This window comes from Kryptolebias marmoratus, linkage group LG17, assembly GCF_001649575.2.
Source record: "Kryptolebias marmoratus isolate JLee-2015 linkage group LG17, ASM164957v2, whole genome shotgun sequence".
Lineage (NCBI taxonomy): Eukaryota > Metazoa > Chordata > Actinopteri > Cyprinodontiformes > Rivulidae > Kryptolebias > Kryptolebias marmoratus.
Genome location: NC_051446.1, coordinates 19,844,470 through 19,861,463, shown reverse-complemented (window position 1 = coordinate 19,861,463; position 16,994 = coordinate 19,844,470). Strand labels below are relative to the sequence as shown.

General features: G+C 37.6%; 1 protein-coding gene across 2 annotated transcripts; it reads left to right on the top strand.

Annotated features, from left to right (window-relative positions):
- The first annotated feature begins 445 nt into the window (after positions 1-445).
- si:zfos-911d5.4 lies at positions 446-16,417 on the top strand. 2 transcript variants are annotated; one of them, XM_017434014.3, is made up of 7 exons: positions 446-664; positions 1,011-1,141; positions 2,194-2,294; positions 2,837-2,985; positions 3,977-4,205; positions 4,786-5,006; positions 15,056-16,417. In XM_017434014.3, the coding sequence occupies exons 2-7, from the start codon at positions 1,011-1,013 to the stop codon at positions 15,221-15,223; spliced, it is 999 nt and encodes a 332-aa protein (XP_017289503.1). In that variant the 5' UTR covers positions 446-664; the 3' UTR covers positions 15,224-16,417. The 2 variants fall into 2 exon arrangements, with proteins under 2 accessions (XP_017289503.1, XP_037836924.1); XM_037980996.1 differs by lacking the exon at positions 446-664 and adding an exon at positions 724-896.
- The last annotated feature ends 577 nt before the right edge of the window (positions 16,418-16,994 follow it).

Sequence of the window (16,994 nt, the reverse complement as noted above, 5' to 3'; positions counted from 1 at the left end):
GTTTACTTTCTGAGGGTTTCATTAAAAGCCATCCACCATTTGCTGAAATATTTTGCTAACAGACAGACAAAGCTACACACACTCGCACACAGATATGCTGTAGTTAGGCAATTACATGATCACCCTCCTGTCATGACATTTGTGTGATGAAAAAAAGAGCTTAGTTTCCTTAAAAAAAAAGCCATTATATTATATTATATTATATTATTATATTAATATATATATATATATATATATATATATATATATATATATATATATATATATATATATATAATACATTTCCTCCTTCACATTTGCCACGCAGGTGATAAACACTTCGTTGACATTACACGGTATAAAAATAAAAAGAGAAAGTTCCCTGAACGCATCACTGCGGCATTCACTGACGTCACGCCTCTGTGGGAGAAACCCGACTCCGCAGGTGGCGCACGTGGTCTGTTGTTTACTTCTTCCACGAACTCTGTAAGTTCGGTGCCGGACCGGGAGAAGGAGGACGAGCGGGGCGCCGAAGTTGTGACACAGCGTCCCTGGATAGAGTTACCGACGACTTGGAAACGGAGAAAGCGGCAGAAACGCCGAGAAGAAGATGAAGGAGTGAAAAAAAAAAACTAAATCTGTTGTTGTGAATCTGTTCGACGCGCAGGCAGACCAGGAGGGAGCCGTAAGTTCAACTGGAGAGGAGAGCTCGAGCTGTTGTTGTTGTTGTTGTTGTTCTTTGTTTGTTTGCTTCAGAGTTTCGTCAACAAGGCTGTAAACGAGCATGATGTTGAAGGACAACACTGGAGTTGAGATTTTGTGACCGAGCTGAGACGATATATATGACTTAGCTCATTTTTCACTAAAATGCTGAATATGGCGAAAAAAATTCCAATTTTAACGCATTTTAGCCTGCTGTGAGTCACTAACCATCTTTTGTGAAGCATAAACTGATATTGTCCTCGGCTGACTTGTTTTTATAATTTCTGCTCAGTTATTTTGTTTTTGTTGTTGTTGTTGTTGTTTTCCAGATGAACACTAAAATGCTTCAGCTTGGAAACCTGTTCACCCATTTCCAACTTCCCCCCAAAGCGTCAGAAAGTGCACCAAGTCAAAGCTTGAAGCAGCTTCCGACACTTCCTGACTTTTGTCAACACGTTGTGTAAGTATTTAACTGCACTAAACATTTTCTTATTTTTCAAAAAAGCTGGGTTTTTTTCCAAGTTATTTGATGACTTCAAACTAAAATGCTTTTAACTTCAGGGTAAACATTGGCTGATAGTTCAACTCTATCTGTAGCTCTCTTTTTAATCCTGTAAAAGGTTGTTGTATAAAACATGTTTTATATCAGCCACAGTAAAACTCATATCAGTCAAATGTATAAAAGGCTGATGTCAGGTTAGACACTTTACTGTTTTAAGTAACAAAAAAGAAAGTATTTTTACTTAAACTAAACAATAAAACATTTAATAGCCTCTGCAACTGAAAGGTAATGGTTTGTTTGACAGATGTTAAACTGATTCTAAAAAGGACAACACGTGCAACAACTTTGCTTTAAACTATTGGAGTCAGTCGCATCGGTCTGTTAGCAAAATATGTCATGAATGACTGGGTGGATTTTAGTGAAGCTTTCAGAAGGTGAGGATTGGCTGTAGATCTAAAGGTCATTAACATTTGGAGTCAACCCAATTCAAGATGGCTGCCACAGCCAAGCCAAAAATGGCTATGAGTCAGTCAATTTAGTTGTTGAGCTACATTTAGTGTGGCTGTAGCCTAAAGTCATCCTCAACACATTCTCTGAGTGCTATCACGTAACTTTTTCTCCAAGATGGTGTCTTTGTTTTCTTTTGTCGTTTAGTTGTTTAATCAATGGAACCAGGTTCTGTCAAACACACTTCTAACCTCGTGATAAAATATAAAAAGTAAGAACTATTACGTGCTATTATTACTTTTTTTAACGCTTAAGAAGTTAAAGAACCTTCTCGATAGAAACAAAGGCAACAGAGTAACATGCCTGTCTGTAAAACAATGATTCCTTTGGGTAAAGTTATTAGACATTTCAGATTCTAGATGTTCTGAGTGCAGTTGCATCGCCTGACCCAGGACGCCGCACTTCTCCAACAAGCTTTCACTGTAACATCCAGAGACGGGTCCCTACTAAGGAGGACCAAACTGATGTAAATAATAACTTCCAGTTTTGCTCTTCCATTGTAGGAAAGTCACCGGGCTGAGGAAGGAAGACGTTTACTGCAACCTTCGTGTTCCCGATCAGTTCCAAACAGCCAAAGATGACATCAACATTGTTGTCCTCACAGGTTTGAAAGCATTTGAGGAATTAAAAAAAAAAACTTATGTTGCCCTAACACTTGATTGACTTTAAGCCTGACCACTGCTTTATCGCGAGAAAGATTTTATGTTGGTCAAACTTGAGCGGAAAGGAAAAATCAGAGTCAAATATGGCCAAACATTCATGTAAAAACAAACCTTCCTGGTAACAGATGTTCGGTCTGAGGCTCCAAAGATTCAAGATGTGCTGTCATGCCTGCTCTCATTATGTGTAAAACCTTTCTTCTTGTTGTTGCTCATCAGAACTCTTTTTCGCATTTATGTCTCTGTGGCTTATTTGTTATTCAAAGATTTAATTAAGCTGAAGTGTTGAACCATGGTGAGCTCCGACATGAGTGGCTTGTGTACATTTATCCTTCACCAGACATTTAAGGTGGTACTTCACAGTTAGTTTTCACAATAGGACTTTATTTTGTGGCTTGCTGCATGCTTTTAGGAATAATCAATACAAAACTGTGGTATAATGTCAGTTTTAGAAGTGTAAACACAATTTATTTATTTTAAATTTCAGGCCAAGGGATCTTCTGCATCGACGTAAAACCCTGGAGAGGGACGGTCTCTGCTCATAACAAAAGCTGGCATGTACGCGTGACAGAGGAGGACCAGAACTTCACCAATACCTGCATCGAGCAGATAGACGATCCCATTACAGCTGTCACGGTAAACAGATGCGTTTAGCCAGAATGTTGCCGATAAAACAGAAGAAGAAGACAATCAATAAAAATAAAAAATCTGGAAATGTTAAAGCTGTTCAGCACACTTAAGCCCAAGGTCCAGTCAATTATCCAATTCACTGTTTTCATACAAACTGTCGCAGGGTTAAGAGACTCTGAGTCACAGTAACAATTTATATGGAAATTTCCAACAGAACTACAGGGCTTCCTAAACCTCACAAGTGCTTACTCTTCTAATTATGTTCCTGGACTGAGGGGGTGGGGGGTGAAAGCAGGCAGGTGCCTAAACACAGCTGTGACCTTATGTGCCTGAGTCTGTTAGGGGTCGTTCATTTCCATTTCTATAGATGCTCCAGTTTGATGGAAAGCGTGATAGAAGGCCGTTGTGTTTAACACAATCTGCACTATAGAACTACTTCTTGAACTGAATCTATACTTTTAATTTTACTAACCTGCACAAAGCAGATTCAGCTCGACACTTTGGGCCAATTTGACGTTACATCAGTTTTTTTTTTAATTGGTCCTCTGCTTTTTAATTCAGTGGTTGCCAGCCTTTTTTTCCCCCCTGAAAGACAATGAATTATAATTTCTCTTGCAAGAAATGCGGGGTCAGAGGAAGAGGTCTGAGATGTTTGAAAAGTCTGATCGCAGGGAAAAGTTGTGTGCAGGTTTGACAATTTGTAATCACAAAGTTGTGGCTGTACTGAAAAAAAATGGCTCAAGTAAAAAAGGAAAATACAAGTACAAAAATAATGATATTGTACTAAGCTTTTTTCATTTGTAAGCGTTTTTTTCTGTGACTTTACATTCAGAGCAAAAAAAATAAATAAAAAAATCTGCAAATTAAGCACCCCATTATATCTTTGTTTTGCTACAGATGGCAAAAGTACTGACAAAAATAAAAGAATATATATTGAAAAGTAAACATACTCATAGTATAATCTGTTGTCTCTCTGGTTCTTGGCTGTCTTCTCCAGACCAAAACAGTTCAGTTGTGCAGCCATTTGAAGAGGAGTGGAGTGCCCGTGCGCAGCAGTCTCTTCATCCCAAGGGTCATCTTCCTCTCCCCTGACTGCAGGCTGGATGAGGAGCTGATGAAGAGGAGGGAGCTGGTCTCTCACAGCCAGATAGACAACTTCCTCAGCTCTTTCAAGGAGGGCTACATGGCCTGGATATCTGATGCCTTCACTCCCTCCTGGATCTCAGGTGCGTACATTCTCTGTATTGAAAACTATTCACCGAAGTCTAAAATAAACTATTTATTTCTAAAAACTAATCATATTTATGAAGTTAAAGACTTAGGATTTCTTGAAGGAATGCACATCCCTCGCCACCTTTAATGGATCATCTTATGATGACAAATGACTGTTTCTGTTTTGGTTAAGCCTTGAAAATAATGTTATGCATCATCTGATGGGATATTGTGAGATGTCACGCTCAGAGTATGTGTTGTGAATGACATTCTGCTGCTACCACACCCAATTTTATCTCAGTATCTATAAAATTGACTGAGTTACAGCACTTTGTGTTTTTTAACGTCAGTTGGCTGGGGCAGCCATCTTGGATCAGGTTGATTCTAAAAATTAATCAGTTGTAGATGTATATCCAATGATTTCTTTTGGAGTTGCATTAAAATCCATCCACTGGTTTATGAAATATTTTGCTAACGGACCAGATAAACAAATAGCCACAGGTAAAAACATTATCACCTTTGCCCCTCGACGGCGTGCAGTAATAGCAGCCATTGAGCTTCCAGCTCAGTTGGTATTTTTTTTCTGCTCTGCAGGTCATCTGTCTTACAGGCAGATGGAATCAGTGCGGGAGGTCCTCAGGAGGGTGGGAACGTGGGATATGGTGCGGCTGCACTGTGGCGAGCAGCTGAAAGGAGACTATCAGGGCTGCCAGTACATCGCACTCAACCGTCAGGAGACCGACACGCTGGAGTTCTCCAGAGTCAGGACGCTGTCCGCTGATTCGTTGTGGGCTCTGCTGGGCCATGCTCCTCAGGTCAGTCCACTAACCTGACTCTGATGAGTCTACATGCTGTCTGTAGGTAAGGGGCTGATGCTGTGTCAGTAGCTCTGATAGAGATGTAAAGCCTAACATGAACCAGCAGGTGGCAGTGTTACTCTATCGATGTCTTGCTCTTCAGATTTTAGTTTTTTACCTGCCTTGCTTTGTAGTGAAACACAGGGTTAATTTGTGCAAAAGGCCACTGAACATGACACACACTAAAAGGTAATTTAAATATATTTAAGATCTATTTATAGATGTAAGAAAATTACTGTTTAAATATTAAAGTAAGTGGTTTCAGTGCCTTTAAGAGCCATTTAAATAGAGAAAATCTTAGTTTTTATCATAATTTTTCCATACTCAAACAGAAATGTCAAATACTAGGCTTGATCTATTTAAAAGAATTGTTAAGTATTTGTAAATATTTTTTTAGTTATGTGTTTTACAAAGAAATTTTAATTTTAGCTTTTTTAAATATGCTTGGCGACCTTCAATTTAGTATATACACTCAATTAATTTCAATTGACACTCCAAATGTTAATTAGTTCCTAATTTCTTCAGTTTTTTATTGAGGTAATTAATTTTTCCTGCCTGCAAGCTACTCATTACTGTAGCTCTTTGGATTTAATCAAGAATCAAGTTAAATGCCAAAAAAAGAATCTACTGACAGCATTCAAATTCCTAAATCTTTTTGTGATTTTTATGTCATTTTAAGATTCAAATATGTACCTAGAAAAGCAGTTTTTGTTTTTTAATGGTGGTGTGACTGATCCACTTGTCAGTTAATTTTCTGAATGAAGTAAACATTACCTCTTCAAGACCAAGGAGTCTGACCAGTGCTCTGCATCTATTACCAATTCACACCTCTCAGAACCCAAACACTCAGCCTAGACCCTCCGTACAAGCCCGGGCTTCAGTTCGCCCCCCACCCCCAGCACCCAGACTGTATCCCCATTTGCCTCCAGCTGCTGTGTATTTGATACATGACCCAGCAGTCATTAGACGGTCTCCAGCAGACTCCTTTCTCGCCCGCGGGGACACACGCAGCGACCGCAAAATCTATTATTTTCAAAGAAATATTTGCACATTGCAGTAAGACAAGAACCTCCTCCCAGTGTGTTACAAAAACATGGCATGTGCGGTAAACAAGCGCTTTTCTGTTTTTACCAAACTTAGAATTAAATGTTGTTTCTTGTTTGAGAAGTAAAAAGTAGATTTTACTGACAGATTTGAACAATAATGTGAATCGTTTTAGGCTCAGTGCCGGTGTCACATACCGTCTGTAGGAAGACATCCACTTTACTCACGCAGCAGCTGCAGAAGAAAGCTTGAGGGGTGGCAGAGAAACCTGATACCTCCCCTGGGCATATTTTCAGGGCTCAGAAATAATGCATGCTTTTGATTTGTTACTTGTAAACACACTGGCTGAAAAACCTGTGGTATGACCTACTGTTTCATTTGGGCATCTGTTTGCTCTGTAAGAAGTGGCATCAGATGCACTCACAAAGCCACCTTTGAGGGGCTGTTTTTTTTTTCCTGTCTTTTTTGTGAGCTTGGGTAATTACTCTGTGGTGAATGGGATGTCTACATGCCCCAAAGTGGAGAATGATAGAGTAGAGTGGCTGCAATTTATTAATTATGGTCTATATTCTTAGACCACGGTTCTGGCTTCATTCAATTTGTATGGATTGAAATGGTAATTACAGTATCTGTGTGTGTGTGTGTGGTGCGTGTGTGTGTCTTAAGGAAGCAAAGAAAGAGGGGAAGGTCTATTCATGTCATAATTTAAACTGAAGGGTACTTCAGTTGTCCATCTTCATCACCTCTGATTTGAACAAATTTTATGAAACCTCGTTAACAAATTCCAGTTTATTCGTAAGGATATCCTAACTTTTATAAAGTTTTATTTCTTTCGAATGTGACTTGACTAGAAAGCCATGTCAGCTGATTAATAAAGCCACCAGAAGAAAAGCTAGAAAAATCAACATCCCAGCTAATGGAGAAAGGGTCCAAATAAGCAGATCTGGGTTGCCGGAGCTACATCTCGTCTCCCTGACAGGCGACAGATTCCACACAATCGGAGCTTGTTAATTAAACTCCGTCCTCCTGACATTCCTCTCCGTTTGGCCATCTCCCCGGCTGCACGTGTCACGGGCTTGTAATGGACAGCCTAGTGCCTGTCGTGCTTTGCACAGAAAAGGCAACGAAGGGGGGGTGGAGACATCAACTGCTTTGTGGTGATAATGAATGAAGGCATACAAAAGGCCGGGAGCAGGTCATTTACAAAGCCTGCAAATGCCGCCGCCTAAATAGATCATATCAGCAGCCACTGTGGCTTTTTTGACTGTTTTATGTAGGGGAAAAAAATGCACATAGGTTTATTATTGCTTATAAATAATTCCTAATAAGAACCAGCAAACAAAGCTATATGTTATGATTGCTTCAACAAAAACATTGTACAGTCCCATAGCTTACATGCTTACAGTCAGATGAAGAAAAGAAGAAAGAAAGATATGTGCAGTTGATGCACTGAATTGGAATTTCCATTGCTAATTTGAGATCGAGTCCAATAAAATCCACCATTTTTGGGGCTCATCAAGTGTCCAAAAAAACTAAAAAAATAATAGTTCTCCTGTAAACTTTCACTGGAAAGTTTTTTGATTGATTCCCTATAAAGAAAGACCTATAATGTGTACAGTATTGTACAACTTAAATGAAAAGTGTGTGGATGCTAAGTACCAGGGTGCGCAAATCTCTGTAATTGCAGGATTGCTCTTGAAAGGAAACTGGCATTGGAAATAATTTGCACAAGAGAGTGTGTAGGAAGCTGCTGAGGAAAACTACCAATGTAATTACGCAAGAGAGGGGTGCTGCAGCACCACAAGTGTCTGTAATGAACTAGTGTAGACATCAGCACTCATGCAGGAAGGCGATGATAAAAGCTGCCTTGTTAAAGCGTGTGATTAAACTTGGTAAAAATCTGTTGTTGTTTTTTTTTTTTTTTTTTGCTCAAGCACCGAGCTTCAGTAAAGAGTCCTGTGAAGAGATCCTGCTTTTGTGGATTTGAAGATGACTCAATGTTTCCTCCAAATTTATCATCCAGTTACAAAACCAATCATTTTGAAGGACTCCTCAAGCACTCTTTTGTTAATTTAGTTAAACATCAGCCATTATAGGGTTTATGTTTTGCACATTTCTACTTAACTCTGGTGAATTTTCAGTAAATTTGAATATATGTGTAAAATAAAGTTTCAGAACATCAGTATTCATTAGAAGATGATTTCATTGAATGTGAAATGAGCCGGGTCTGCCAGGACACTGTAGAAAATGTTATGGGTGATTTTCTTTTTTTAAAAAAAAGGTTTTATATCATATACTGATCACAAAATATACAAATGCATAATCAGGGATTAGTGAAAAGGTAAAAAAAAAATAGGCTTTTAGAGAAACATCCATTCTTCGAGTATGGAAAAACTCAAAAAATAGAACAATTTCTTAACTCTTGTTCCAATAAGGTTTTATTTATATATAGTCCTAAAACAGCTTTGACTGAAACTCTTTTTTTTTAAGAAAAACATTAGACACTTTTTTTAAAAAGTTTTTTTGAACAAATTTGACTTATTCAATGCATTCAATTGCTTTGATTTGAACAAACTGTCAGAACTTTGTATCATACATAAAAGCAGAAAAGGTTGTTTAATTCAGAGTAAAATAAATGAGAAAAACAGTAAAAATCACAACAGAAAGGCACTAAAAATGGAAGGACTGCCACTAAAATTGTTGCACAGCTCTATTCAACATTAGTCTTTATTAAGACCTATAGGCTTTATTTTAAAATTATCCACTTGGTAATTTCTTTTTTTTAATCAAATTTGACATAAAATTAAGTTTTTATCTAACTGGAATTTCTTCTTGGTCACTGGCCATGATCTTAATTTTATCTCCTCAAGCTCAGTTATTTGTTTTTTTCTTTTTTGGGGAGGGGGGATTCAGGATATTACAGTGATCCCCTCAGTACCAGCTCTTAGATATGATCAATAGGGATTCATGAATAATGAAGAGAGCCGAGTGGAGCAGAGGCACTTAATTACAGCTTCAAAAGCCATTCTCGTTAATTGAGGTGAATAAAGGTGGTGAAGTGGACTGAGCAGCACCATTAGGTTTTTGTCTTTTCTTTTCTTCTTTTGGGCTGACTTTGTTTTTCTAAATTACAGAAGAAAAAAAAACATGACTGACATTAAAAAAAGCTCAGCTGAGGTCACTGTTTTTACAAACTGGTGGATTTCTGTATTTATAATAAATTTTAATTTGGGTGCTAATTTATTTTTCCTGGCTACCCGTGAGCAGACTTTTGTTCTTTTAATGTCAAAATAAAAAAAAGTAGTATGCCTCACATCCAAACAGTGTTGTGTGGATGTAATTGACAGCCCAACCATCTGTTACGGTTATGTGAAATTACAGATAAACTAGTTAACAGACACTTTGGCCCATTGTCTGTTGTTTTGATAATCACCCTTAATAACGGACAGCATCAATATAGTCTTTAAACCTGATTTGAGAGTTAATGGAGTCAGATGGGGACAGTCAGTGTGTGCTTCGGGGGTAATGTTGTTAGAGATGTTCGTAAAGACCAAATTAAATCAGTCATAGATTGTGCCCTCTCAAGTCAGCCAGACAGCCAGACCCATTGAGGAGAAAAAGGAGGGGATTCATATTTTAACCTCACAGAAAATGCACTTATGTGGATGGAAATAAAGTCATATCTGGGTGACTGGATGCAAATGGTTATTGGAGAGAGTCTAATGGCTTCCTGTTAGCTGAGGCTGGCTGTTTGGAAGCAGCTATTCAGAATTTACCCAGCAATATTTGGACAAATGTAATTATTGGCATAAACGGTAATGTCATCACATCAAAGTTTAGACATTTTAATGGATTGTCTATGTCTGGAGCATGCAAGAGTTTGGTTATGATACTTTAAGTATTTCATGAAAAAAAACAAACAGCTGAGTTAACTAAGTATTATCCAGGTTTTCTAAAGAAGATTCAGAATTTGTCAATAAAAATTGTTCTTTCTCTGCACATTTTCTCCTTTCCCTGTAACTATTTTATGTCTACAAACTTAGCAAAAAAAACATAAAAGACAACTTAGCAAAAAAAATTTTTTTAATGGAATCGTTAAGTCAATTTATTACTAACAGCTTACTATAAAAATAACAAAACATTATGTTTGACAAGCAAATAATAGCATTTCTGTAAGTTGAATACTAAATACATATATTGACAAATTTAAACACATAATTTTTTACCTTTCCTCAAAACTAAGATTTATTGTGAATGGCAGTGTGCCTGTTAAAGATGATATGATGACAAGCTGAAATACTTTTACTTTTTATGATGCATATCTCATTGGCACTGGTCAGATTGTCGTTTGAGATTTTTAACATCAGAGTTTTGCTGATAATTTGTTGTAAGCTAATGTTCTCTTAATTAATTTTTTTCGGTGGATATGACAGTTTTACCAGTTTATCAAATTGCCTTACAAACCTATTTGGATTTATTTCCTTGATATTTTGGGTCATTAACGAAGACGTCTGACGTGTCAGAGGTGTGCTACTCTTTGTTGCCGCCCCATCTGTGTCTGGTGAGACATGGCGTAGAACAAAGAGGCCGTCGTCTGAAGCCGGTGTGGCGTTACGCTCACTCAGAGTTCAGCTGAAACACTGCACCCATGGCTCCAGGTAATGGGCCCTTCTGACTGATACCCCACTGGGATTCTTTGACTTTATCCGAGGAGGAATCTGAACTTTGTGAATGGCAATACACGCAGGTGGTGACACATCCCTGCATACTTACACAGGTCCTCTCATTAATCACCTGTGTCAGATCCGTAAATAGATATGTAAACAGAAACAAAAAAGTCTGTAATGTGTAGTCATAAAAAATGTATAACACGTGTTTATTATCCTAATAGATTCCAACAAACTGGCTCTGAACCTCTGCTATTATCATTGGAAAACATAAAGAAAGCCAGTGGAGATCAGTGTCAGTTTTCTGAAAAGAACTATCTTCTTGCTTTTGTAGAACAGTAAACCAGAGGCAGGATTTCTGACTATTAGCGGATGATAAATAAGACGAAGCAGTTTGTCTGGCTGAAACGTGAGGCGTGATGTCATTCACATGACTCCCGCCGCCCTGAAAGAGAGCGGCAGATCGGGGTAGACCCCGATAGGTGAGCTCTCAGCTCTTTGTATTCCACCCAGCCTTAGCCCCTGGGGTTAACACGAAGTGCTACGTACGTGCACAATCACACAAACACTCAGGCCTGTTTGTGCTTGAAATAGTAATTATTCTTGTGTACTCGCAGACAGTTCAAAGAGAAAGGTGAGATATTATTTTAGTAGCTATTGATCTGTTCATCCCAGCTTGCAGACGATGGTAAAGCTGCGAGAAACTGCATCTCCGGGCAGCTACATCTGAATGAAAATGTAAAGACAGAGCACTGCTGCTTCACTTTGACATTCAGTTGTTTTCTTAGATTTAACATTGTAGTTTAAATACTTTTTTAGAATTTTTTGATTTTGAGTATATTCATGTATCTACTGTTGGCTGTTTGTTACTGATGGGGCATGTTTTATATCTTGGCCAGGACATTCTTGTGAAATTTGATCGCAACGTTTTGATCAGAGAAAAAAAAAAAAAAAACAGATCAAACTTTGATACGGTATCATATTGAGCTTCAAACATTTGCTTTAAGTGGCTGAGAGGGTTACATGCAGTGACAGTTCCTGAACCTGACAAACCATTTTTGCAGAGAAATGCCTGGCAGGCAGGTTCTCTAGACCACACAGAAATCCACTCTCTGGGTTTCTGCCAAAGCTGGCATTGTTTTTCCCCTCCTCAGTTTCAACAAATCACAAAAAAAGAAAAATTATAATAATCGCATGCCCCCGAAAAGCAAAGGTGGACATTGATGTTTTTTTCCTGTGTCTGTGTGTTTGTGCATGTTTTGTTATTAAAATATCTCATGAACCACTGGACATTTTTTAATGAAACATTAAGAATGTCATCATTGGTTGTATATCTACAACTGAGTCATCCAGGACACGGCAAATCCAAAAAGTTTACAAAAACAAAGCAAATGGGCTTCTATTCTGTAGTTGAAAAAATTGTGCTTCTCGTCCAGAAAGCTTTCTTCTCCAGTTTTGAACTGAGAAAGCTTCCTGGATGAGAAGCAAAATGTCTTCAGCTGCAGAATTGAAGTCCAATTGCTTTATTTTTAGAAACTTTTTGTATCTACGACTGATTAATTTTGGTACTTATTTCCATTTGAAACGGCTGTAGCTTAGTCACTTTTACAGATACTGAACTAAAATTTGGTGTGATGTGGTAGTAGCTGAGCGTCATCCTCAACGCATACTATACATCGAGCGTGGAATCTTGCGGCATCGTATAAGTTTTAACATAATCTTTTATTCAAAGTTTGACCAAAACGGCTACAACTAGGTCATTTCTCAACACAAGATGAAATTAGTTTAAAACTGAAAGGTAGTGAGCGATATGCGTTGTTTAAAGGAATGCTAGGTTTTTCTTTTTTTTTATTGTTTCAGATCATTTATTGTAGCGTGCGTGTCGTCTGCTTGGTAAAAGTACAAAAATAGAACATAAACATTCTCTGAATGGATTTAAGTTTATTTTTACCTCTCCTCCGATTTCCCCTCTCTTCTTTGGTTAAAAAAAAATAATCCAGAAGCAGTTTTGTGTCTGACCTTTTGCAGCACCACAAAAATGGGAGTGCTTAACTTAAGTTGCTTTAATTAGTTAATTGCTGATTATCACTGATTACTCCTCCCTGTAATTTGTTAAAATAATTCCACTAAGATGTCCTTGTCTTGGTTTATACATGTCTGAACCACCAGCTGTCATGAAGCTTTTTTTTTTTCATGCATCCCAAATTAATAGACACTCACTGACTCTGAAGTGCCTGATGCTATTGTAATACAAGCCATGTGGCATTCGGCCAAGGCTGCAATAGAAGACACAATTGTTTAGTGTGGTTTTTTTTTCTTTTTTTCAATATTCTACCCCTTTTAATGCACACTAATAAGTAAGTAAATGGTGAAAAGATGTGTGTCTGAAATCGCGGCGGCCTTTGTTGTAGATAATTAGGTTAGCAGCGAGAGCGTGCAGGTGCTGAGGGTGTGCTGTGCGCTTGTGGTGTGTTATCGACTTGCTCATAGGCTGTCAGGGGTGTCGCACTTCCCATCAGCCCCAAAGCTCAGCAACCTCTTCACTATTAAAATGATCACTTTCAATAGCAGACAAAGGAAAGAGGGAACATATCTAGTGCAGGGTATTTTCCCCACCTCTAATGCTTATCTGCCTTTTGATGTTGCCGTAATAAAAGGCCTATTGGGCTTCCACAATGACCTGCAAAATGGACAAGGGCCGATATTCTAGGCTCTGACTGTCGCTAGCATTAACTAAAAGGCCTAGACATTATGGAGAGCCGGGGATGAAAGTACATGGAAAAAAAAAATAATTGAAAAATTGCCTAATGCTAAAGTGAAAGAAAATGGAACTGTGAAAAGGCACTGTAATATTCTGTTATCCCCGTAAATGCAGCCAAACAAGAGATGCGACGTGGCATTCTTTTTGAAATGGATGTGGTTCAATTACCTGCATGTCTAAATCTAGTTAAGGCTTCCATTGTCAGGCTTGAAACATAACAGGCAGTTTTGATGTAGTGTTAAAGCGTATTATGCCCTACAACCTACATAAAATCACAAGAGGTATGACTCCATTCAAGATGTGGAAGGGAATTAAAGCTCATACCGAGAACAAGGTTAATTTAATATTTATTCTGTTCGAGACTTCTGTTTGGATCCCTGTTCTAACAGACATTCTCAGTATTTTAGCAAGCTGACGAGAAAAGGTTACAGTTAAATAGTTTCTAAGGAGAATTAATCTTTAATTTCCAATAAAGAGATTATACAGAAAGCAATTTTTTCCAAATACGTATTTTCTGCTTGATATTGCTTTAAAAAAGCATAATTGTAATTTTTGTTGTCAGTTATTGTTTTTTTGGGGGGGGTGTTAGCCAAAATAAAACAATATAAATACACCTGTCAGTTAGGAAAAGCTTCAATTTTATACAGTAACTAAAGGCATTATTTGAAGGAATACATATCACCTGTAGCCTTTCATGCCAGAGTTTTAGACAAAAATAATCTTATTTAAGAAATGATGGAGTTGTAGCCATTTTGGCCAAACCCTAAAATAATATGATGTGCAATCTAATGTGATATTGCAAGATGTCACTCGTTGCAAATGACTCTCAGCTACTACCACATCGAATTTGAGGTCAAAATCTGTAAAATTGACCAAGTTAGAGATATTTTTTGTGCTTTTTAAGGTTACTTGATCGTGGCAACAATCCCAAATCAGGCTGAATTCAAAATTTCATCAATTATAGATGTACATCCAATGTTTTCTTTCTTGAAATTTAATTAAAATTTGTTCAGTGGTTCATGAGATATGTTGTAACTAGCCATCACACAAACATAGACAAAAATGTTATCGCCTACCTTTGCCTTTCAGCAGCAGGCAATAATAAAAATCAAGAAACTGAGCTTTTTTATTAATTTCTTTGATTTGCTTTATTGAATAGATGTTAACTTTTAAGTGACACTGTTTAAAAGCTTTGATTTTATTATCAAATGAAGTCGAATTTTGCTTTTTCCTTTACAAAAGTTGCTATAAAATTCACATTTTCATCATCCTCATTAAGCCCAATTCCCCTTTCAACAGGTGATTTTATTAGCTTCAATCTGGTTCTTTAGTCTACAGACCCAGCAGCTGAACTACAGCTTATAAATGCTGGGGTCAAAGGTGAAAGGCAGCCTCTGTTTAATGATGAATCAGTGGTTGAGAGCTACCAGACATATCTTACAAATCTAATTTTATTTGTGTACATGCAAGTGTTCTCACTCTCTAACCTTTTATTTTCTGAATTTAAATCTTGCTTTTCTCTGTCCTACGTGCAGGTAACAGTGAAAATGTATAAGCGAGGCTCTCACGGCTGGCTGGGGAAATCTCTGAACGCCACCGCCACAATCCCGTCAAACACCTTTGTGGTTTTTAAGATCAGCGGTGAGGAAGACAATGCCAAAATCCCAGCAAACACTATTCACAGCATCACGCTCAGCATCTGACGGTGTGCAGGTACTGCACATTGTTGCACAACTGACACTGAAACATGGAAACTTTCTGAACGACTAAGGAGCAGATGCAAAAAAAAATGACTCCTTTAATGAGTGTTTTTTATGCAGTGTTGTTCTGACAAAGCAAATTCCAAATATCTTTGTGTGAACATGCTTTGGGAAAAACAAGCTATTTTCCTGATTCTTTTTTTTTTTCAAGCAATACCTTAATAAGATTTGTGATTATTAGCCTGATTAATTTTTTCATGTTTTGAATTTCTAGGGCTGGCCCACACTTTACACAAGCTTTTAATTAATCATTAAGCCAGCCGATTGAGTCACATCAATTCAAGCTACGAGTGTTTAATGTGGTAATTGTGGCAGTTAAAAATGGGTGGCCTGTGGCACGACGAGTGTGTTACTGCTTCTGTGGGTTTAATGGGAAGTTATTTACAGTCTGATTAGAGAGTGCAGCTGTAAGGTGATTTATTAATATGCTCCGCTCGGAGCAGATAACATATTCAAGAGCACACAGGCGCAGCCACCAACACCCTTCATAACTGCGCCTGTGTTACTTTCTATGGCTTACCGGGCTAAAACGGCTACGCTAACAGCTTCCAATTGTATTTACCGAGCATGGTAGTGGCTAAAATGACGTTATTTCTATCAAGATATCAGTGCCTTTAGCTAATACGATAAAAGGAGGTCTCTCTGGTGATTGTATCGCTGCATGGCATCTCTACCTGAAACGTCAAGCTCCTCACTTCTGTTTATGGTTTCACCTGATGCACACATCAGAGGGGGGTTTACAAGCAGCACTGTATTTTTAGCTTTAGTTCAGGCAGATCTTTAGGGTGTCACTTGAATATCTGTTTGTTTTTGATCATTTTATTGTCTTTGGATAATTAAACCTAAGCAGCCTGCAGGAGCTGTTGACTTCATAGTATTTCAGAAACACATACTTTGAGAAATGGGAATAACTAAAAGAAAATTAATATAAATTTGATAAGTGGTGAATGCATGTAAGTTTTATCATGTAATGATTGTATCATTATAAAAATGTATTTTCTTTTTTTTTCAACCTTAAAGCACTTTTCAGGGTTAAGCCAACGGTGGTGATTGGTTTAAGAATATTTTGTGTGTTTCTTTTAAGTCATTGTATGTGTTTTCAGGTTTGTGGTGTAATAAAGATGTTTGATTATTTAATGGCCAAGATTTACAGTTTTTGGGTCTGTCTCACATTGTTTTCGATTCTTTCAAATACAGTAAAAATGTCTGATAACAGTAGGACAATGTTCAGAATGTAGGTTCTGTTTGTCACCAAAGTAGGCATACTGCTGACTTTAGGTTCAGTGGACCTTTCTCTAAAGTTAGATTTAGCTAGATTTAGTTTATTCTACTGGCAGAGGAGCAATATAAAGAACATAATGATCAGATTTACATCTACAACTGATTAATGTTTAGACTCAAACCAATACAACATGGCTGCCAGTTAAGTAATCTTATCCAACACAAAAATGTCTTTAACTCAATCAATTTGACAGATATTGAGCTAAAATTTGATGTGGTAGAAGCTGAGAGTCATTCCTAACACATACTCTGAATGTGACATCTTGCGATATTGCACAAGTTTGTTCATAAGGTAATTTTCAAGGTTTGACCAAAATGGCTACAACTCATTTTTCATCACAAGATGATCTTAGTCTAAAACTCTGCCATGAAAGGGCGTACCCCTTTTGGCCACTTTTTTATTATATGACTGTAATTGAACTGCTTTTGTTAA